We start from the raw sequence: 22,598 nt of genomic DNA on the forward strand, positions 1-22,598 counted from the left end.
GTTCATGTCTGACAGTGCATTAAACATCAGCCTTCAAAGAGTTAACAGCTCATGTGGACAGGGCAATGCTCAGCCTGTCTTGCAGCTCATCTGCTGCTTGGAACAGAGGAGACAAAGTTTCTTCTAGAGAGTAAGGGTTTGAGACTGTTTGGAGAAGGAGGAAAGATTGTTTGTTTGGAAACGAGGCATTGCCTTAGGATACTCCGTTGGGTTACCGCAAAAAGCTCCATGCAGACACACAAATTGACTCTGTTTCAGAAAGTGATTTACATTCCTTTGCTCTGGCAAACATAACTAGACTTCTTGTACATCGCTAAGTATCTGAAATTGTTGTGACCTTTGGGATTTATAATTCAGTGCAGGCCTTGGGGAGCATCTTTTCTGGTCAGGCATTGTATCTTTCACTCTGTTCTCCTCCTTGCATTTGATTAATTTCATTTGTTTTGGGTTAATTTCATTTTTCACTGGCTTGACAGCTTCATCCATTGAAGTTCTCTATCTCAGTATGGACAGAGTATGTCAGTACAAAGCTTTCTTTTAATTCCATGCATCAATGTGCTTTCAGGCAGACCTGGGGGGAATATTCTCAGGAGTAAAAGCTCAGCAAGGTCTCCATGCTTCAATTAGTTATTTGGCCTTTCTGACACAGCTAACAAGGGTGTTAATTATTGCTATTTAGAGCACTGGCTTTGTGGCAGAGATAATTGTCCATCTGGAACTGAGTGAATCTCTTTTCAATAGAGCATCACACAGCTGTTAGATTCTCACAACTGGAACAAATTGAAATATTTGTAATGTTTTTCAACTGATGAAAAGTGTTCAGTATTAAATTAATGGGAGGCTCACAAAATGGAAAGAAGCCTGCCCTTTTTCTTACAGAGATTTTCCAATCAAAAATCTGCATAAAAATGTCTAATTTAACTACTGAAACAGGATGCTTGCAGATTATGAAGCAAGTGTTCTGTTATTACTTTTTCCTGTTGTAACACAGCATTGGTGGTGTGGTGTTCTCAATACATTCAGATGTTTTGGATCAGCAATTAATTTGAAATTCCTCCTCTCTGAGAAAGGGTTGGTTTTCAAAGGCTTATCTCAATGGTCAGAAATGTAGAGTTTTGCTCCATGGTTTTCAAAAAGGTTTGTCCAAAGATTTACAGCTGGTGTCAAGGGTATGCTGCTGTTTCTTTACTGTATGTGTTAGTGAGACATGTAATTTTATTAAGTGTTTTGTGATCTAGGAGAGGTCTTGGGTGCTCAGAGTTGGTTGCTGAGAGGAGGGTGATCTGTTAAGCTGGTTTACTTGCCATGACACCATTCATAACCAAAGACAATTATTTTTGTCACCATTCTCCTTTACACCTTTACACCATTTGACTGTCCAGAATTGTCACCTGCCTGTGTGACCAGCAGAACATCAATACCTGGTATCTGTTCTCCCACACGACATTTTTCCTAAAATCTCTTGTAATCACACATAGAGCAATTTGCAGGCCAAGGAGGTTCTCCTGCATGACATAACATGGAGCGTCTGTGTTCGTGTGAAGAAACACTGACTTCAGCACAGACACAAGTAGCTAACCCAAGACATGGGCTTAAAAGAGTAATACAAAATTATGATTGTTCAAAACACCTTTTCTACCCAAGATAATATTTACTTATTTCAATCAAATGGTTGTACTTAATTAATTCACGTTGGCTTTAAATTTTCTGTCCCTCTTTTCTACCATCCTCCCACCTCTTTCCTCTATTCTACAAACTATTACAGGAAGACAACTGAATCATTTTGGTGGGAAACGCCAGTACCCACGTGAGATTAGTATCCTGGATGAGCATCTACTGAACCCCCTGGAAGAGCCCTCCCTCCCAGGTACATGATTCAATACTGAAAACCTGTCTCTTGGCTATAAAAGGTGGCTCCCTTCTTCTCTCCTCTGTGTGATCTGCCCGCTCTATAGCAGTAAGGCAACTAATCCATATCAAAGATGTGTCAGGTAGCCTCTGTTTGGATATAGGGAAGCTGTTTGCTGGAGCCCAGCTCACCAGACCTTAAATAGCAGGTCCTCTCTAAGGAAAAGCAGAATATCTTTAAGCAAAACCAGAAGCTGCATGACTCAGATTTGGAGTGCACGAAAAGACAGCTTAGGAGCAATAGGTGTAGACTGTACAGAAAGTTGGGAATAGAGTGCTGACCAGTGGAGCTGAATAAAATGAGTGTACAATAGTGGTGTAAAGATCCAGAGAGTGATCATCATCCAAGTGGTGAAAATCCAGAGAGGAGAAGTAAGTGAGAATGAGGAAATCCACTGAGGAGAAAAATTGGATTAAAAACTAGGAAGACAGGGAACACTGGGAACTCATTTACTGATAGTGGTAGAGATTGCCACTCTGGAGGACAGATAAGAACTGTGTGGGTGAGAAGAGCTGTCTGAAGGTGGAGGTGAGGAGGAGAGGTTGTTCTTGAGGCTGTTTTGTGGCCAGCAAATACCAGTGTGTGACTGTACCAGCTTCTGAAGGCTGTGTCCACCTGGAATGTGACAATGTGTACTGCTGTCTGTTCCCATTAGCTCAAGGGAATGCTGTAATGTAGCTGAAACTTGTACTGCATTGATCCATCTGGATGTGCACAGGATGACATCTGTTGGGGGTAGTTTTGCTTGCTTTTTCCTTTAAACAAGATTGGAATTTTTATTTTAAAAGTTTGTAATTTTTACGGCTATTTTAATTATTCAGCTCTTAAACAGTTCTACTTTTGACTCTTGCTTTTGTGCACACACTGCATCACACAGTTTTTAGACACAGTACTGAAAAGTTTTATTCTTGTGCCTCTTCTCACTCACTGGACAAGATGGATATATTTGGGTCCTGGACAAGGGTTGTGAAATGGAGGACAGTTAGCTGCTGCACTGTTGTAGAAACAAAAGAATAATGCTTAATGAGAACCAGGAAAGAAATTGCTTGGAGGAGAAGGGTCCCTACTGATGGTAGCAAGAGGCTATCCCCTGGCTGTTTCTGCTTCCACAGGCTTCCTGTGCAAGCCTGAGACAAGTCCCTTAAAACTTTCACTGTATTTCATAGATGGTCTCTAGTTGTAATGACAGAGGGTTTTCAGCCCTTGCTTATGTGTAAATGCTTTAGTTCTCATCTGGAAAGCTGAACATCATCTTGCTTCAGACTTGCACTGAGAAGAGGAATTTGATCTTATCTGTGAGCTGCTTGGATAAACCCCTTCTTAGAAATCAAGTCCCTCTTCCCTTTTCCTTTCCTGCCTCACACTCAATGGATGAGGTTTATCTGCAGTCCATGATTTATCAAATAGTGTGCAAGAAATAAGGTGAGAGAGGAGAAAGTCAAACAGTGACCATAACAAAGCAGTAGTTGTGCTATGACTAGAACAAAGCGGGTATAAGTACTGAGAAATAGAGGGAAGCTCACATCTGACTCAACTCTTGCTGTTTTGGTCACAGGGGACACAACTGTTGTTCTGTGGTGGTTCTCAACATGTGGTGCCAGTGGTCCCCATGGGCCAACTCAAGCTCAGTGTGACAGTGCTTACAGGAACAGCAACGTGTCGGTGACTGTGGAGAAGGAGGGCAAGCTCCGAGGAGTGCAAGTCTGGAGAGTGCCAGCCACAAACAGATACAGGTGAAGGTCACTGTGTGCTGCAGGGGCAGCCACCTTTAACTGCTTTTTGTTCGTGGAGTTTCAGCAAACACAAGTGTGGGACCATCTGTACTGAGTGGGTGGAGGAGACAGAGAAAAAATAGGAGCAGTAGCTATAAGGTAGCTGTAACATGTCTGAGCTACTGTGAAGCGTGGAAGGGTGAGCAGACTTAGAAGAGATCAGAATAGGAGTGAGAGTGGGCATGCAGTCAAGTGGAAGTGCTGCTATCATCTCAGTGCTGTAGCCTTAGACTTCTAGAGAGGGCTACACCAGCTCGTGCCAACAGCAGTCTCTGTTGCCAGTGCTCTGGTGAGGGTTGGTCTGTCCTCTTGAGCAACCCACCAACGTGGGTCTTGGACAAAGAACAGCCACAAGCTGCTACAGCAGGGGAGCCTGCTCTGGAGAAATGCCTATTTGGAAGTGAAGGCTGGGGAGACCTTGCAGATGGATTTACTTTGGGGATGAGAAATGTGAGAATTGTTACTTTAATTATTTGCTTTGCCTTGCAGGATTTCTGCCTATGGAGCAGCCGGGGGGAAGGGAGCCAAAAACCACAATAAGAGGTCCCACGGGGTCTTCATCTCAGCCACCTTCCACCTGGAGAAAGATGAGCTGCTGTACATCTTAGTGGGGCAGCAGGGGGAGGATGCCTGCCCTGGGGTGAGGGCTGCCAAGCACGTGTGGGCAGAGACCTTGCAGATACGATTCAGTGGGTGGCTTGGGGTTTGGTGATAAAAGATAGAAATCCCAGAATCCAGCAATGAAATCAAGTCAGGAGACAGGAAAGAACCAATAACAGAAATTAGAAAGAATCTCAAAACAAATATAAAGAACACTGAAAAGAAAAACAATCCCAAAATGCACAAACAAGTATGAAGCCCACAGAAACTTTGCTTTAAACTCCTGGTGTTTGAAATAAGTTCTTCAACGGCTTTCTTGTGCTTATTTTAAGCAGGAAGTTCATAGGCAAGTGATGTGCTCCCTCTCTTGTTTTTCCACAGCCTAGGGTTCTTTCTGACTGCCAGGATTTCAGAAAATTTACTGTTATTTATGGAAGCATCCAGCAGTGTTGTGGCTGCACTGTGTTACATGGTCTCTAAGCTTAAAGACTAAAGTCTGAATCCAAATCTTCCCACTAATTCCAGTGGCCCCTGGATTAGGTATTTGTTCTGACAAAAAAACCCCACTCATGAGAAATGGAAATTGGTGATAGGAATGCTTTTATCTGTGTCCTCTAACGCTAGACCCAATGATGTGAAAGTTCTTTTGTCACTTAGGCTCAAAAATTACCTCTTTTCAGCATCAGTTTTTGATACTGCCTTTTTCCAGCAATGCTGTTAACCCCTGCCCAGGAACAAGGTTGTTTTTTCCCCACTGGCTGGTGTGTTTGGGGATGCCTAAACTATTCCTGTAGGCAATTGAAGTTACTGTTTACTTTCCCCAGAGTATATGTCTTACCCAAATGCTGCAACAGACTCTAAACCCACCTTTTCTTCACTTTATGTAGTACATTAATTGTATTTGTGTAAGAAAAACATGCATTTGTATATCTGCAGTTCCCTTTCCAGTGCACTCTTTAGTCTTAGGTCACAATCTGAAAAGTTGTACATTAATCCCTTGCATTTCATTATTTGTTTTCCAAATTACAAAGTATAACCCAGCACTAACTGTCTCCCTTTGGCAGGTGCTACTGGAAAAACTTGCAGTTAATTTTTCCCACTTCCAAAGCCCAACTTTCTTTGGCTTTGGAAATTGTGGTGAAGCTGTGTATTGGCTGACTAATGTTTGTTTTCCTTTCTCTGAAGAAGTTCTGCAGCCCCAAACCTTGATTCTCTCTCCTCAGATTTACCCCAGTTGCTTTTCCCTGGTCTTTACCTACCTTGCCAACTTTTGCCCTCCTGTTTCAATTAACCAAATTGCTCCACCAACTAAGAAAGGCCACGCACCATCACTAGAATTGAGAAAGAGCTCTCCCTCTGTCAATTTTCAATCAATCTCAGTCTCAGTCTTGGGATGAGATACAATGGGCAGAAACTGCAACATGTTCCACCTGAATGTGATGAAGAACTTCTTTGCTGTGAGGGTGACTGAGAACTGGAACAGGTTGCAAAGTCTCCTCTGGAGATAGTCAAAAGCCATCTGGACACAATCCTGAGTTACATGCTCCAGAGAAGTCTGCTTGAGCAGCAAGGTTGGACTAGATGACCTCCAGTGGTCACTTCCAACCTTCCTCATTCTGTGATTCTGCATGAGTGAAAGGACACAGGCAGTAAGAGTGGTGCAGGAATACAAAACTGGTTCTCCAAATTACTCTTCCAAGTAACACATTATTCTTACCTATGTGTGTGGGTCACCTTTGTCTGCCTTATGCATTTATCTCCTTGAGAATTAAATAGTGAATATGGAAGTAAGAAAGTTCTCAGAATTAACCCATAAACCATTTAAATGTTTTTAGTTATAAGAATTTCTAAATATGCAAAATGTTAATTATGGGAAATTAATGATGAGTCATTACTTTTTTTTCTGTATGCATCTTTATTTTCATTTGCATGTATAATGTGAGTTTGAAAATCAAAAGTTACAGACAGATCTATCCCTCAGCTGTCAGTCCTAGTAGAAAAGGTCACTTTCTACAAAGATAATCTGCACACTGGCTTATATATGTCTGATATACATGACAAACATTATGACATTATTAATATACTGAAATATACTCTCAAGAATTGGACTTTGCTGATATCTGAGTCCATCTCTTGTCTCCTTTCAGGGTAATCCTGAAACCCAGAAGATCTGCTTAGGGGAGTCATCTCTCATTGAAGAAGATTACAAAAAAAATAAGGACCTGAAGGAATGGGCTGGAGGAGGTGGGGGTGGAGGAGGAGCAACCTACATCTTTAGAGTAAGTATTTTGCCTTTGCATCCTGCCTGAGCAGTGTCGAGCGGAACAGCTAGCTCTCACTGCCAATCATGGCATATGATAAACAGATCTTTAGAAAACAATTATGAAAAAGGCATCTTCCTCTTCTGTCTCTCTCTCCCCCTCCTCTTTCTGTCTCTCTTTGTTTTTTGTCTTATTAGTTGTTTATCTCTTTTCATATCCTTGTTCATATTTATCACTGTCAGTAGGCCAGCTGAACTGGCTCTTCAGTCCTTAACAGCTCAGACGTGGGAATTATAGTAGGATCCCACTTCAATGCTGGAAGTAGTCCTAAAAAAATGAATCCCAAAACCTTGATGTTTGGTTAAACAGTTACTTTTGTACACAGGAACATTATGTAAAACATTTTTGTAATGGTTCTGTGATACAAGCAGTAGCATTGCCCTGGCCTTGGGCCACTCTTCTTTGGGATGCTTTCATGATCTTTGATATCAGAGTTTATATGAGTACACATACCCAAGGGATGTGAAGTTTTTCTGATGTTTGATGGGGGGTTTTCCAGCAGAAGGATGGGATTTTCGAACCTTTGCTCATCGCAGCAGGAGGAGGAGGAAAAGCCTACCTGAAGGCTCAGGACAGTTCCCTGGATGATGTAGCCCTGGAGCAATTTGAGAACAGCACTGCAGTACCTGGAGTCAGTGGGAGGACTGGGGCAGCAGGTGAGACACTAAAACCACACAGGGTCTGAATCAGGTGGCTGAATACACTCGTCCTGTAGGCATGAAGCAAGGGGCTTCTTTTTCAATCTTTTGGAATTTTTCTGTGGCAGTAGTTAGAAATATGCTGGTAGTCTGTGAGGAGCGTCTTCTAATACGGTGTGTCACTAGATAAAAGAGAATGCACAGGACAGGTGATGAGTGCTCCAGGAGAGGCAATTCCATAGGAGAACTCCTCTCCTCTATGAACTGAACCAGGGAAAATTATGTTTAGGGGATGAAGCCCACTCCTTTACGCTGTAACAATGGCCTTTGAAGAGAAGACTTTTTCCTTGTTGCTCCCCTTAAACCCTAACAACAGCAATAATATTATGGGGATTATACCACAAATGGAAGCTTATTTATGATCTTGTGATGGCTGTGCCTAGAATCCATTCCTAAGAGGCAAAAAAATCCCGTGATTGTCCATCTCCTACTGTAGCAGACTTACTGAGGGCCCCAGTGAGATGCAGAAATCCAGTTTATTTTTATTTCCCTGGGGATCTCAGCATCTCACATGGCTGACTGCCCTAACCATTTATCCTGAACTGGAGTAAGAGGCTCCTTATTTCCTCAATGCCACAAGAAATAGGTGCTGAGGTGTTGGTTTAGGCAGCACAGCACAGGCTGTGCTTTAGATTTCCACTTTGTTATTGGCCATGGCAGCAAGGAGCTTGTCTGTATATTCTTTTAAACATAAAGAAAGGGCTACCTTGAATTAGGCACTTAAGAAATTGATAAGTGCTAATCTGTCTCTGTACAGAGGATCTCTGCTTGTGCTTCCCTCACATGATCTTGTTTTATTTTCTCATTCTCTGAAGGTGGAGGTGGTGGCTGGCAAGATGAGAGTCTGCTTCCTCAGGCTGGGAAGTCCCTTCTGGAAGGTGGAGAAGGAGGTCAAGCTTGTCCCCAAGCACTAGCCAAGCTCCAGTGGAGCACCTCTGGTGGTTTTGGTGGGGGAGGAGGAGCTTGTACTTCTGGGGGAGGAGGCGGAGGGTACAGAGGTAAGTCTGCTGGGGGAAAGTCATGATGTCTAAATTTGTACCCTTCAGAGCACCTGCAGGTCAGGGCTAGTGCTCTTAGTGCAGAGGTGCACGGCTGCACAAGGTGACTCACAGATACTCCACTGAACAGTATAAAAGCTACCCTGCTCTCCACCGTCTCTCTATAACTGTGGAAATCAAGGTTGTGAAAGTGTTCCTCTGTGATTTAATCTTTGGAAGGTGTGATGAATCAGCCCTTCACCCATTCCCAAGTTACCCATTGAAAATGTTCAATTTCTTTTTTCATTTCAAAAGAAACACATTTTTGCCTTGCTGAACTGAGAAACCTACATTAGGTAACGTTACTTCACTAATCTTGGTGCTGGCTTGGTCAAGTGAGGGTTTGACATTATACAATCCAATATCACTGGAAGGTTTTATTCTTCCAGAGTGATCCCAGGTGAAAAGTGCCAGGAGTCACTGCAGCCCTTCAAAGACATCACATTTTTTGCAGCATGCAGCACTGATCAGCTAGCCATACTCTTCTCTCCTCAGGGGGGCATGCCTCTGATAGTGATGATATCACAGCTGGTGGGCAGGATGGCATCTCTTTTGTGAACCCCATTGGAGAGATCTTCTTGCATCCCTTGGCAGGTACAGTATAGTTCTTATTTCTTTTCTTCCTCTTTCTTCCTTCTTCCTCTCTGTTTCCTCTTTTCTGCTCCCTCTTCTCCTGTCTTTGCTTTTTATTAATTTCATTAAAGCTTATTTCCTACTGCAGGTCAGATTTTTAGCTGTGGTTATTTCTTTAAATATTTCCATAGTGCTCCAGGACATTTTTTCTCTCAGTTTCTAAACCAGGAAAGACACCAAGTCATCAGGTTCATCTGCACATCCTCATTCCCCAACTTTTCCAGGTCAATTCACTTCAAGGTCTCTCTGTTTTCTTAAGGAACCAAATATCTTCTTGCCCACATATCCCCATCAGGCTTCTGACATGTCCACACTGTGTTGGACTCTCTGCTCTCCTGCAGAGAAGGAAAGAAGTTGTAGGTACCTGCTAGGTTTTGTTTTGTTTTTTTTTTACTTTACTGGAACAAGATAGGAAAAACTGAACTAAACCCACCTGTTGTGTTTGATTCCTTGTTCAGCCATGGAGAGTCATGGTGAGGTGGAGGTTCAGATCTATCTTAACTGCAGCCACTGCCACTCAGACAACTGCAAGCGGGACCCTGACACCAACCTGCCAGTCTGCCAGTGTGAGATAGGGGCTGTGCTGGCCAACGACAATGTCACCTGCACTGGTAAGTTCAGAAGTTTTAGCCTCATTGGATAACATCTCTATTCTTTATATAATCTCTCCTTCTGGCTTTTTTGGTGTTCAGTTCCCAAGTTACAGCTAGTGGCTCCACAGGACAAGGTGTTGTGAGAAATGGCAGTCAAACATAAGACTGGAAATTCTTGATGACTTTTGCTTACATGCTGAGCTGCATCTCTGCCACCATCTCCAACATTCACATTTGGATTAGGCAGGAGGTAAAATATCTGTAGAGAGACATGGTGTAAATTTCCTGAATGGGCTCAGTGTATCAGATATTTAAGCATAAATACCTCCCCAGGATAACGTACCACCTACTGCTGAGTTATTTAAGCCACAAATTACTTCCTTCCACAGTAGTTTCCCACTGTGCCTGTCAGCTGATGCCTTGTACTCAGTTATTTCCTCTCACAGTCTCTTGGAGCTCCAAAACATCAAAACTGTAAAGATTTTCAACTTATGAGTAGTGATGTTACCAATTTATAGAAAATCGAAGAATAGATAAGAAATCTGTGTTTTATCAGTTAGCGTTCTATCTTCACAATGATTTTAAAATTATTTAGGTACTTTTTCAACCTTCAGGGCTATAGAGGGATTTGCTGTAATTTTTATAGGATGGTTTGGCCATGATCTCTGAACTGTTTTCTGAAATACCAGCAGCCTTCAGGGGGATGCTTTACAGTAGCTCTTTTTTTCTGATTAATCCACCTCTATTTTTATTCTTCCAGTGCCCCAGGGTCCTATGCCAGACGGACAGCTGCCTCTCCCGCTCCTCTTAGCTGTGGTGTCTGTGATTGTGGTTCTTGGAATGATCCTCACTTGTGGCAGCCTGTCTATCAGTAAGATACACTTACTTCTTATCACCCTTTGACTTGACTTTTACCAGTCAAGTAAGACAAAAGGAGACCACCTGGCCACATGCCACTGCATTCAATACTTGGAGCCAAAGTGTTGTGGTCTCCCAAATGGATTGCAAGAACGGGGAAAAAGAAGTGATAGAAAACATCACCACCCACAGTTAGGTGCAACCATAGTCCCAAAGGGTAAGGGCTGCTCTTCCCTGGTATTTGCAGAACACAAATACAAACAGAACAAAAGAGCTAGGAAAGCCTTCTTAACACGTGTTGCTTTAGCAGCCACTGCTATACAGGATGAAATCACAATCTTTAATTAAATATATAATTAAATATATAATTCATTCAGGGAGATGGTTTGATTTTTGGTTTGATGTCAACAAGATGTCTTGCGGACCACTCTTTCCTCAGCCAATGTACAAAGCAGCATAGAAACCTAAGTTGCTCCCAGGTGATTAGGTGCCTGCAGGAATAAGACTGCACCTCCAGTACTAAATCACAGAAAAGTATGAAGAAGAGCATGATACCACCAAGCTAAAGATGTTTCTGGACCATTTATAGTTATGGGATTTGTGTAATTCTGTTCTGTGTGGCCAGCATTATCTCTTCTGCCCAGTTGTTCATCTTCTATGTGCATTTTAATTTGTCTCACCACCCACAGTTTATCACCTGAAGAAGCAGCAGCTGGAAGGAACCAGAGCACGACTGCAGAGCCCAGAATATAAACTGAGCAAAATCCGTACATCTGTCATCATGACTGATTACAACCCCAACTACTGCTTTGCAGGGAAGGCTGCCACTCTGAGCGAGCTGAAGGAGATCCCACGGAAGAATATCTCTCTGCTTCGGTGAGAAAACAAGGGCCACTTGTCTCACTAACTGCAAAGCACCTAGTCCAAGTCAGCCAAAATACAATAGATGGAATACTTGCTATGTTCTCTAGGATAATTTGATTCCATAAAGTTCTCAAGCAGACATAGAAGATCATAAGTCTCCTGTTCGATGTTCTCACACATTGGTATTTCATCTCTATTGTGTTTGTGTTTTTATTGCACTTGCCTCCTGGCAGTAGCTCCCTTCCAAATCTATATCAGTATGTCTGTTTCAGCATTTCCTATCACAAGGAAATTTCCTGTCATAAGGAGATAAATGCAAGGTTGCTCTTCAACTCCATACCGTCCTGATCAAAGTCATATAAACTTTTGCAGGAAAATTTGATCATTCTTGTGTCTTACACAATCTCCTGAAGACATTAGTCTGCAGCCACCTTATTCTGTTGATCTCCATTTCTCTCTTGTCTTGCTGTTGCCATACGTGGTGATAGGCCCTAAGACTGAACAGACCTATTTTTTGTTCAGAACTATCAAGGATCCAACCTTACCCCTTTAGGGATAGAGAATACTGATAAGTTGTTTTCAGAAGCTTTGAGATGAAAATAAAACCATATTGTTGATTTGTCTTGAACTAGCTGAACAGAAGATCTTGGCCAACACTGGATCCAAGGACATATAACATCTGTTCCCTCTCTTCTTTTCTTGCAGGGCACTAGGACATGGTGCATTTGGTGAGGTTTATGAGGGAACCGTGGTAGGCATTGCAGGGGATCCCAACCCACTACAGGTGGCTATCAAGGTCAGTACCCACAAATTTGTTATACAGCAATAATTACCCAGAAGAGCTGCATTATCACTATTCCAGCTGGAGATTCACATTGATCACATGCATAATGGCACAAGCATATGTGTGATGCAGGCTCACACACATTGCTGCATCCGGGAATTATCAGCTTTGATTTGATTGCTTTCTCCTAAGTTTTTCACATGACGTATTTAAAAATTTGTGTTGTTTCTCAGTTTCTTCCCTGTATACTGAGAGTAGTGTTTTTCTACTATATGTGAAATTTTCTAGTAGTCTGTTGTTATTGCACAGCATTAAAGATGTCATTGTGAATATATATTAAGATATCATGCTAATTTCCCTGTCATTAATGGCAAGAGATAACAACCTGATTTTCTCTGGAATTACTGCTGTTTCCTCAGGATTTGTCAGTTACTCAGCCCTGAAGTTAAGGATGTTCATAGTCTGCTTCTGTTATTTTAGGAGCTTGTGACTCAGAGAACCAAATCTACTTCTATGAGTTCAGCTCAAGAACATAGCCTTGATTAATGAAAATAATTTCTACTGTTATTTATCCTGTCTTTCATGTCATGAACTTCCCTGTGCCACTGTACAAATGTGTATGAAAACCCAGGACACTAGTAAGCAGCTGCAACTGCCCAACTCAGTTTCAGTATCCAGACTAGAAGAAGCACCAGAGCACAGTGGCAAACAGAAGGAGATCAGCATGTTGTTCATTTGTAGTAATCCAGTTCATCTGTATCAGCAGAAGATGCTGTCCAAATCTGCTGGCAGGAGAGAAAGCTATAGGGGTGTATGACACAAGTATTTAAATCAAGTGGCTGTATGTCTCATATGACAGGCAAGCATGTGCTGCGATGTGGACACAAAGAAAAGGGAGAATGAGTAACAACTGTCATTTTAAAGAACTTTCTAGGTCTGTAAGTCCCCACCTAATATTTTTCTTGATGTGTACCTGAAGCTATTTTTGCTCCAGAAGTGTGCATAGAGTTCCGTTCACACACACACACGTGCGCAAAAATCTTCAAGTAGGTCACTGGTTTCCTATTCTGACTTTACTACCAAATGGGTCATATGCAATAAACTGGACACTGGAAGGATGTGCCACTGCTTATAGGTTCCTGAGGTGATTTATATGTTACATGCTCATTTTTTTCTTTTTTTTCCTTTTTTCTTTGGTGATCATGTAAATATTTCAATTCTTTGGTGGGATCACCATCACTGTCTTTACCTCTCAACAGACCCTGCCAGAAGTCTGCTCTGAGCAGGATGAGATGGATTTCCTGATGGAAGCATTGATTATCAGGTATAATTTAAGGCGTTTTTGGACTGATGCTTAGGGGGAAACTGATGGGCAGGGGTAAAAAGAGTAATGCAGGTAATCAGAGACTCATTTATCCACTTGCCTGTGTTCAGAAAAGAAATTCAGTCTTATTTTTCACCAGGTGACATTTTAGTAGCATATAAGTTACTGATTTCAGCTGCTCATTTATCTCAAACAAGGTAACTGAGGTTCTTTTGTTGCCCATCTCTGGTGCTCTAATGCCACTAGGCAACTTGGCTGCTCACTGCAGTGGGATGGAGAAGAGAATCAGAAGGACAAGAAGGCTGAGATAAAATGGTTGAGATAAAAACAGTTTAATAGGTAAAGCAAAATCTGTGTGAGCAAGCCAAGCAGAGTTAAAGAATTCATTCCCTACTTCCCATGAACAGGCAGGTGTTCAGCCATCCCAGGAAAGCAGGGCTTCATCATGCACAGCAGCTACTTGGGAAGACAAATGCCAAACTCTGAATGACCCTTCCCTCCCTCCTCCTTCTTTCCCCATCTTTTGTTGCTGAGCATAACACCATACAGTATGGGATGTCCCTTTGGTCAGTAGCAGCCAGCTGTCCTGGCTGTGTCAGGACAATCTCTTTTCCCCCAAGCCTTCTCGCTGCAGGGGAGGTGTGTGTGTGTGAAAAACCTTAATGCTGTGTAAGCACTGCTCAGCAGTAGCTAAAATACCAATATGTTATCAACACTGTTTTGATCACAAATCCGAAACATAGCACCATATGAGCTACTGTGAGGAAAATTAACTCTATCCCACCTCAAAATCATTACAACAATTTAACAAATATTTCTGTTGATTGGTTCTGGTGGTCTTGTTCAGAGGAGTAAGAAGGCACAACATTTTTGTACAAATACGTTCTGCATTTGATTTGATGTCTTTGTAAGCTTGACAGGACCTTTATAAGGTCCCATCTGCATGACCTCTGACAACGAATTGCAAGATCTATAAAACCTTCCTGGAAAAGATAACACACAGCCACTCCTATTAGCACCTGTACTTTAAATATTCCAGTCTTGGAATTTACTTCATTAACAGAAATCCATAACCTTAAAAGAACAGTATGCTCAAAGATGACTGTAAAATAGTACCATAGTCAGGCTTGATTGTAAGTATTCAGAATTTATAAATTTTGAACTTGTGCAATGTGAAGCTTTTCTCATTTTCTGGCCCAGCTCATACTTAGATGCTGGTTTTCTGCTATTAAAGCATTAATCTCATGACACAGTGGCACTCTCTACAGTCTGCAATAAATTTGGTAGCTGAACAGGAGGTAACACTGATGTATGTTTTTTTAAAGAGCAATTTTAATCAATTAAAGAGTGCCTTGATTCACTTAGTAGCACATGACTCCTTCTCTTCCCCAGCTTCCTTTCTATTTTTAGTTCCTTTATTATCCAGGTAATCATTATCTAAGGGAGGGAAGACACTGCTGTTTAATGACTGAGTCTTACTGTGCTTCTTGACAACCTCAACTTCCTTTTGTAAAAAGCAAAATCACAAAAGCAGCTGCTGCAGCTGACACCCCCTGGCAGACTAAACACTGAACTGAGTCCACAAAATTAGACAGCACTGTATCTAAAATAACCAAGGCTGAATTAAAATCCCTTCCAGTCAGGACTTTGTTTCACAAATGCCAATGGAATTTGCATGCTTAACTTTCTTATCCCTCTCATGTCACTCTCATCTTTCAGTCAGTGTGTCCATTAAATTCTGTCTTCACAGACAGAAGGCTCTGCTTTGCTTTTAGCTTTTCATACCTTCTGTTGAAGGCTTTTCATGGGCAAAGCCAGGCATAACCCTGTTCTTGGGGCTGTCACAACCAGAGAGGCATTTTGATATAACTGAAGTTTTTTTGGTAACTGCATCAGGATTTGCTTCAATCCAGATTGTCAACTCTCAAGGCACAATGAGAGTGTGATGGATGTTGGCCAGGTACTAATGCTGTGTTTCTCTTCCATGTTGCTGTGGCCTTGGCTTTCAGTAAGTTCAATCACCAAAATATCGTGCAGTGCATTGGTGTCAGCCTCCAGACCCTGCCTCGCTTCATTCTGCTGGAGCTCATGGCTGGAGGTGACATGAAGAGCTTTCTTCGGCAGAACCGACCCAGGATGGTGAGAGAACTTCCCTGCTAGGCTTGTGGTTGAATTTAGTGTGACTGCTTTAATGTTTTTATGAGTTGTATAAAGGCACTGAAGGCAAGCTAGGCTCTGTGTGTGTGTCCCAGCTCCTGCAAACTTCCAGATATCTGTGTCTGTTTCTTGATGCAAGCAGGTGTCAGTGAGACAAAGTGAAAGCAGGGCCAGAAACTCCAGTTTATTAGCAACTTAGGAGGAAATCGTAAAACCCTGTCGTGCCATTCCAGATTTCTCTGTCAATTAGACTGCAAATTAATAGGCTTTCTTTCCTCAATACCTGCTTTGTTTTCAGTTACTGTGATGGCACATGAGGAGCTAAAGTAATAATCAGAATTTGTAGCACTAAGTCCTCAGCAGGTGTGCGTTGGCACCCCATGGAGAAACAGAAATTTATACTAGTTGAAGAGCTGAGCCTAATTTATTTAATATATCTTGGGCTTTGATCAGCAGTGTAGTAATTTCTCCTTGCTTTTCCTGAGAGCAATGAAGAAGTTCCTAGAGAAAAACTGAGAAAATTTCCCTATGGGGAGCTATGTGATGAGGTGAAAATAAACAGGGCTCCTAGAAAAAGACTTCTTTACTGTTCTTAGTCAGGGAAATGCAGATGGTGAAGGGTTAGTACCAGTCCTGGAGTCCTGTGGCAAAGCATCCCTTTTTTTCATACTGCTCCTGAGAGTGAATGCTGTTCCTCTACACGGACAGATAAACTGATGAATGCTGATGTTGGTGTAAAGATGTGCACTTGTGCATCTTTACTGTCTCTTTCTCAAATTCATGAGCTAATTTCTGTTGATAATATATTGACTCACTCTTTAAAATTGGGTGCTTTTTTTTTTCCTCTTTCATCTCACCTTATAAACCTGCTTGTGTTTTGATTTCATGTAACGCCTGTAGGGAATAGTTCTCTCCCACCCCCTTTAACAGGCTATTCACACCAAGCCATAAATCTCTTGCCAGCTTGCACACATGTGCTGTGCTCAAGAGAGGTGAAATCTCCTGAAAGTTTTTGGGATTAAATAGGAGTTTACTAATTTTCTAACTCTTTGCTTTGATCTATTTTGTCCGTCCTTGCTCCTGACTGATTTAACCCTTCCCCCATCCTGTATGCATGTCTCTCCCTCTCCCTTCTCCTTCTTCTGTCCCTCTCTGATTATCTGTATTCTGAACTATATTCTTCTACTCCACTATCCTTCCCTCACCGTTTCCTGTCCTTTTCCAGAATCAACCATCCACGCTAACAATGCAGGACCTGCTGAACATAGCTAGGGATATTGCCTGTGGCTGTAAATATCTGGAGGAGAATCATTTCATCCACAGGTGAGGAGAAACAGTCTCTTCTGATGTGTCTCAAAGCACATGAAGCTCATACACTTTCTCTTTGCAGTGAATTAGACAGGACTAGTCTCTGGGAGGGAGACAGATATTTCCTCCACCAATAGGGGCTTGTGCTTAGATGTCCGGATGGGTCTGCCTGGTTTTTGTTAGGAGTTAGGCTCTGCACTTTTCTTTGGATTCCTGGAGAGAGGGGAATGTTCTGTTCAGAGTGAGTGGGTTTAAGTATTAATTTTCGGGTGCCTGCAATGTAAAGACAGTTGAGATTAGCCCTGTAGTCCACTAGATGGTAGTGTCACTCTGTGTTGGCTTATAAGACAATAAGGTATTTATTTCCTTTCTCACCTCCCTGTCTTGATTTAAAAGCTTTGCCTATCCCACCAGTGCAGGTCAGTCTATAATATTTGAGCCAATGACTAGAGAAGGATAGACCAGGGATAACAGGAGATAAAAACATAGCTCAGACATTTTTCCCAGCTCAGTGGCTGACCTGCTGCATGGCCTTGGGAAGCCCACATTTTTCTCTTCAAACTCCTTTTTTCTCATTTGTTGGGCAAAAAAACCCGTTGATATAGCACAGTTCAAATAAGAGCAAAATATTATAGGAGACATAAAGGTTATAGTTATCCTTTTAAAACTCGCAGTTGGATAGCGAAAACCTTCATTTTTGATTAATAATTGTTTCAGCTCATAATGTTCCCAGGCGTAGCAGGGAACTGGATTCCTTACTATGAAGTGCATGCTGTGTTCAGCCCTTGTGTGTAAAGGAGAGGAGAGACCCTGCACACCAGCGGGTCACACAGGCTCTAACCAAACCAATGTGCAGCTGGAGATGTGCAAGCAGGCAACTGACTCACCCACACACACAGCACATGTGCCTGCATGTGGAGCTGCACAGCACAGAAATGGGCAACAGTGGGCAGGGGCTGGAGAAACCCAGGGAAACAACTGGCAGGCAGCAGTTGGAGCAAAAAACCATGCAGCTGAGATATGGTAATATGTTATATGGCTTTATGATTAGAACGTCTGAAACAGTTTTCAGACTCCTTTATATTGCAACAATAAGGAAGTTCCGGTGAAAAAGGATTAGAATTTTCCATCATTAAAAAAGAGCAGTAAGAATGTGCAGCATGTTTTAGCTCTTGGATGTCTTAATAACTACATGAGAGGATCAGTTATCTAATTGGAAGGTTCTGAGTTAATCACTAAAACATTATTTTTTAAGAATCCTTACTGTAATAGTAACAGTAGCATATCACTTTTAAAAAACTCTCTGGGTCAGTCTTTGCACTGTTAGACCTCTAATATAAGCAACCTGGGAATGGATTCATTCTGTTTCAGCCAACAATTCAAGAAATCTGAACACAAGGAATTTCACTCGGGTTCTGTATTAGTATTTGTTAGTGATGTCAGCATCACTTAGAGTGGGCTGGGAAATGAAGAAGGTTTTCATTACAGATATAAGGAATCCTAGGGGTAAAAGGTAGTGTAATGGGGTCGTAGAGAGATCTGTACAGGGCAGGAATTGTCATGTAGGAGTCACAGCTGATGATGGAAGAGAAAGCTGAATCTGACTACCAAATCCTGAGGGATTTTTCAAGGTTGGCAATGGGAAGAAACATATGAGTTGTTCAAAGAGCTCATTTTTCTTGGCAGTCAACAGGACCCCCACAGTGCTGATTTTTAATGAGTTTCTTTTCAGAATGCATCTTCAAAATGAACACAAATCTTTTAGCCTTGGCCATGAAGGCATCACTGGCATTTCGCACAAGCTAAACTTGCACCCAGCAAACAGCTGCTTCCATATGGAGCTTTGCTTGATTCCATGGGAGATACCCTGAAGTAATAAAGCAGCATTACCAAATCTGGTTCTACATAACTTTTCAAGCAGTTTACTAAGACTGTCCAACAGTATCACATGTGTAACTGATGGAGACACTGCTGAGATGTCCCTCTTTAAAAAAAAAATAGAGCAAGGAAGAAATCTGTCATAATGTGGTTGAAGCAAAAGAGGTTGGATCTGTTCCACTTCTGACACTGATGCTGTTTTCTGCCTTAGTGAAAGAAGGTGCAAATAGGGAAAGCTTGGCAAATTCTGGGAAGAAGATACAAGACAAATGCAATTTAAAAATTGTGGTGAATAAAAATTATAATGTAACTGGAATTATTTTTTTATTTTAACAGGGCTCTTCTCATTTGTGTAAAGATGACTCAACTAAGACTTGCAGGACTGGGTCTAATACTTTTTCTTTATTCCTTTAACTACTTAAGAGTTTCAAATTAGAATTAATTTTTAATTTTTTTAAGAGATATAGCTGCAAGGAATTGCCTTTTGACATGTACTGGAGCAGGACGAATAGCCAAAATTGGTGACTTTGGAATGGCCAGGGATATTTACAGGTAAGTGAAGAGCAATTCCACTTCCATGACTAACTCAGTAATCTGTATAATTTTGACCAGTTTGAACTGTCTCATGATATGTGAAGGAGTGGAACCATCTATTAGGTGTCTGAATTTGATGACCAGTTAACTAACTTGTGTTAACAGACTGTAAATTAACACATCTGTGCTTCTCAGCCAATCCACTTCAACTGTGGCCCTGGGAAACTGCAAACACTTTTGGACACCAAACCAAGCACAAGCACATTTATTAGCTACTTGATCATAGATAATCTTAAATTGAAATTAAAATTTAAAAACCCCAAACACCAAAATTCTCACTTCATGATGTCAAGAAGGCTTGCTGCATAAATGCCCTGTGCAAAGCATTGGCAAGTTTGACATCTTCAGCTATGCACCTGAGTTTCCATCTCAGTTGCAAAGAGGGTATAAATTCCTGCTTCAATGCACTATTTGTGTTGATGACTTTTCCGTTTTCTCACTTGGCCCCTCTGCCACATGCAATCCCCAGCTGCTGTTACTGTGGTGATCAGATCTTTTCTGCATCAAAGCCCTTTCAGACTGTGTGATGTTCTCTGTGCATATTATCTTTTCCAGAGCAAGTTACTACCGCAAGGGAGGAAGAGCCATGCTTCCTGTCAAATGGATGCCACCAGAAGCTTTTCTAGAGGGAATTTTCACCTCCAAGACTGATACCTGGTAAAAAATGTCTTTTAACCCCTTCAGCTACTAACTGATAAGCATCTAGAAATTTACTTCTCAAGAAAAAAAGATTTGTGCTCAGCCTTAAAAATGAACCTTAAAAAATGTCAGAACTTCCCAAAGAAATATGAAAAGTTTTCCCACTGCATTCAGTAGAAGTATGGCTAAAGAATCTGAGTAAGAATTAAAAAGTCCAATATAAATGGAGAGCATAAATGAATAGCAAATAAAAATTTGCTATTCATAAATGTAGAGTATCATATAAAGCCAATCAAGAAGTGAAAAGCAAAAGCAGATTAGAATCTCAAGAAGTCTCTGTTAATAATCCAGACAAATATCATCAAATACTTCCTTCAGCCTTCAGTATCTTCCAGTTTCCATCAGTGACAGGGTCAACTTCTATACATTGCCTGTACCTCTCTCTGTAACACCCAGGCTTACTCTTTTGTATATTTTTTTCTTGCTGCATATAAAATGACATCAGATTTAATCAGAAGTCCTAGCTGGTTGCTGAGGAAACAATATTTATATATTGATTTCTCATGCAACTCGAGCTTTCTTTAAAGTAAGCACCCCCTCAACAGTAGCACATTCATACACAGGTGCTGGGGAATGGAAGCTTTCCAGTTGCTTAAGAACGGCTCTTTCTCTGTACAGTGGATCTTTCAATATGCTGTACTGAGACATTCCCTCAAATGCCACACTGACCCAGTTTCCTGAAGTTGTTAGCAATGCCGGAAGACAAGGGATTGCTTATCAGTGCCTAACTGTGAGCAGCCAGCACTAAATATTTTGAAGGAAAGTGCTACAGTTCCTGTAATAGACTATTATAAGTAACATGCATATACTGGAAATTACTTTGACCTTTGTAACAAAAAAATTCTGACCCTGCTGACATCCTGGCAGAACTCTCTTGACTTCCCTGTGTCTAAGTCATACCTCATTTCTAGTGGCACTGACTCTCTGATCTGTGGATGTAAAAAAGCCATATAAGAAGTGCTTCTGCCTTTCAGTTTCACTGGCTGTCTCTTCCTTGATTTTATACTTGAGCATCTTGGTCTGAAACACTGACTCAAATGTTAAGGAAACCGTAGGAGGTCCCTGTCTGACCACCCAGGAGCCACTCTGGCAGTGACACTTGCACCACCTGAGCTGGGACTGAGGCGCCTTCACAGCTACACCCTCCACACTCACAGTCAGACCAGGTTTCCTTACTAGCTCAGCCACAGGTTTCTCGTAGAAGGGCCTCAGATGTCAGGATCCTTAAAATAATTAAATCATGGTGCAACAACAAAATAATACTTGAGCTCATTCCTCTGAGGAGGGACCCCAAATGAAAGGAACCCTGGGCTTTTATACCCTCTCAGTCTAAGAGTGCCAAAGTCTGAAGTCATTGCCTACTGCTGTCTCTCTAAGTGTTCAGTCACCTGGCAGTGCCACAGGTCCTCGTACCCTTTGCTTTGCAGAGGGTCAGTGCCAGGTCACAGCCTCTTGCCTTGGGCTTCTGCCACCGAGAGCTCAACCTACAGCCAAGTTACCAGCACCAAAAATATTCCTCAACACAAACATCTCGAGTTTTCCCAAGTAAGGCAAGAAATGTCCATGCCAGATCTAACAGTTCTTTTCAGTTAGATCATACACAGCCAAGGGCATTCTGGCATTTCCTGCTCTAGCAATAGTGAATGCAGCAGAAAGAACCTCTTCAGAATTAATAAACATTTTGAAACCTCTGCAAAACTTGTTTTGGAGTCTGAGCAAAGGTTTTGATTGATGGGGGTGTCCTTTTATGTAAACATTGACTCATAATCACACTAATTGCACATTACTGTGGTTGGACTGCAGCTTTGAAAGGTCATTGCAGTGGTGTTACCTACACAGCTGCAAGCTAGGCTTGTGGAGCACAAATGAAACCTAATTGGTATTGTTGGCTGGTTTCTGACACAGGTCCTTTGGAGTGCTGCTTTGGGAGATTTTCTCTCTAGGCTACATGCCTTACCCTTGCAAAACCAATCAGGAAGTGTTGGAATTTGTCACCAGTGGAGGAAGAATGGATCCACCAAAAAACTGTCCAGGCCCAGTGTAAGTATTTCTTTACTCTCACAACCTAGATGTAGTAGGTGTCAAACACGTAGACAAAGACACCACTAGTCAGGGAATGGTGATTGCCCTCAGTGTTAGGTGGGTATTACTAAATGTCTCGTGAGCTATTGCCTCTTGTACACAGCTCAGAGCACTGTAGGATTTGCTTTAAGTAGTGGTTCCCCAATCAGACAGGATCCAGGGATTTAGAAATTATATATTCACTTCTGCACTCCTCCTTTGGGCCATGTACCAAGTGCCATTCCTTGAACCCCTGATCCCTTCATACTGAAACACTTTTTACAAAGTAATCTTTGATTTTTTAAAAAAAAATTTAACTTATTTCAGATACCGGATCATGACACAGTGCTGGCAACACAGCCCCGAGTATCGGCCAAACTTCTCTACCATCCTGGAAAGAATCAAGTATTGCACACAGGTACTGGTCTTCGGTGTCCAGGTGGATGATCATCCATGGAATGCCAACTATCCAAAGAAATTAGCTTTAGTCCCTAAAGCAAGTGAAGGG

The 22,598-nt window shown here is 41.8% G+C and overlaps 1 protein-coding gene across 1 annotated transcript in view; it reads left to right on the forward strand.

Annotated features, from left to right (window-relative positions):
- Positions 1-22,598, forward strand: part of LTK (leukocyte receptor tyrosine kinase) — a 92,091-nt gene that overhangs the window by 63,953 nt on the left and 5,540 nt on the right. Inside the window, exons 11-28 of the mRNA XM_085062392.1 lie at positions 1,766-1,867; positions 3,465-3,642; positions 4,171-4,321; positions 6,429-6,560; positions 7,102-7,258; positions 8,116-8,298; positions 8,833-8,931; positions 9,429-9,581; positions 10,324-10,434; positions 11,111-11,297; positions 11,991-12,081; positions 13,329-13,393; positions 15,403-15,532; positions 16,776-16,873; positions 19,196-19,288; positions 19,886-19,987; positions 21,935-22,069; positions 22,418-22,508. Of these exons, the coding sequence (XP_084918518.1) occupies positions 1,766-1,867; positions 3,465-3,642; positions 4,171-4,321; positions 6,429-6,560; positions 7,102-7,258; positions 8,116-8,298; positions 8,833-8,931; positions 9,429-9,581; positions 10,324-10,434; positions 11,111-11,297; positions 11,991-12,081; positions 13,329-13,393; positions 15,403-15,532; positions 16,776-16,873; positions 19,196-19,288; positions 19,886-19,987; positions 21,935-22,069; positions 22,418-22,508 (2,258 nt within the window). The remainder of the gene's footprint in view (positions 1-1,765; positions 1,868-3,464; positions 3,643-4,170; positions 4,322-6,428; positions 6,561-7,101; positions 7,259-8,115; positions 8,299-8,832; positions 8,932-9,428; positions 9,582-10,323; positions 10,435-11,110; positions 11,298-11,990; positions 12,082-13,328; positions 13,394-15,402; positions 15,533-16,775; positions 16,874-19,195; positions 19,289-19,885; positions 19,988-21,934; positions 22,070-22,417; positions 22,509-22,598) is intronic.

Source organism: Lichenostomus cassidix, chromosome 5 (genome assembly GCF_008360975.1).
Source record: "Lichenostomus cassidix isolate B80296 chromosome 5, HeHo_3.0, whole genome shotgun sequence".
Lineage (NCBI taxonomy): Eukaryota > Metazoa > Chordata > Aves > Passeriformes > Meliphagidae > Lichenostomus > Lichenostomus cassidix.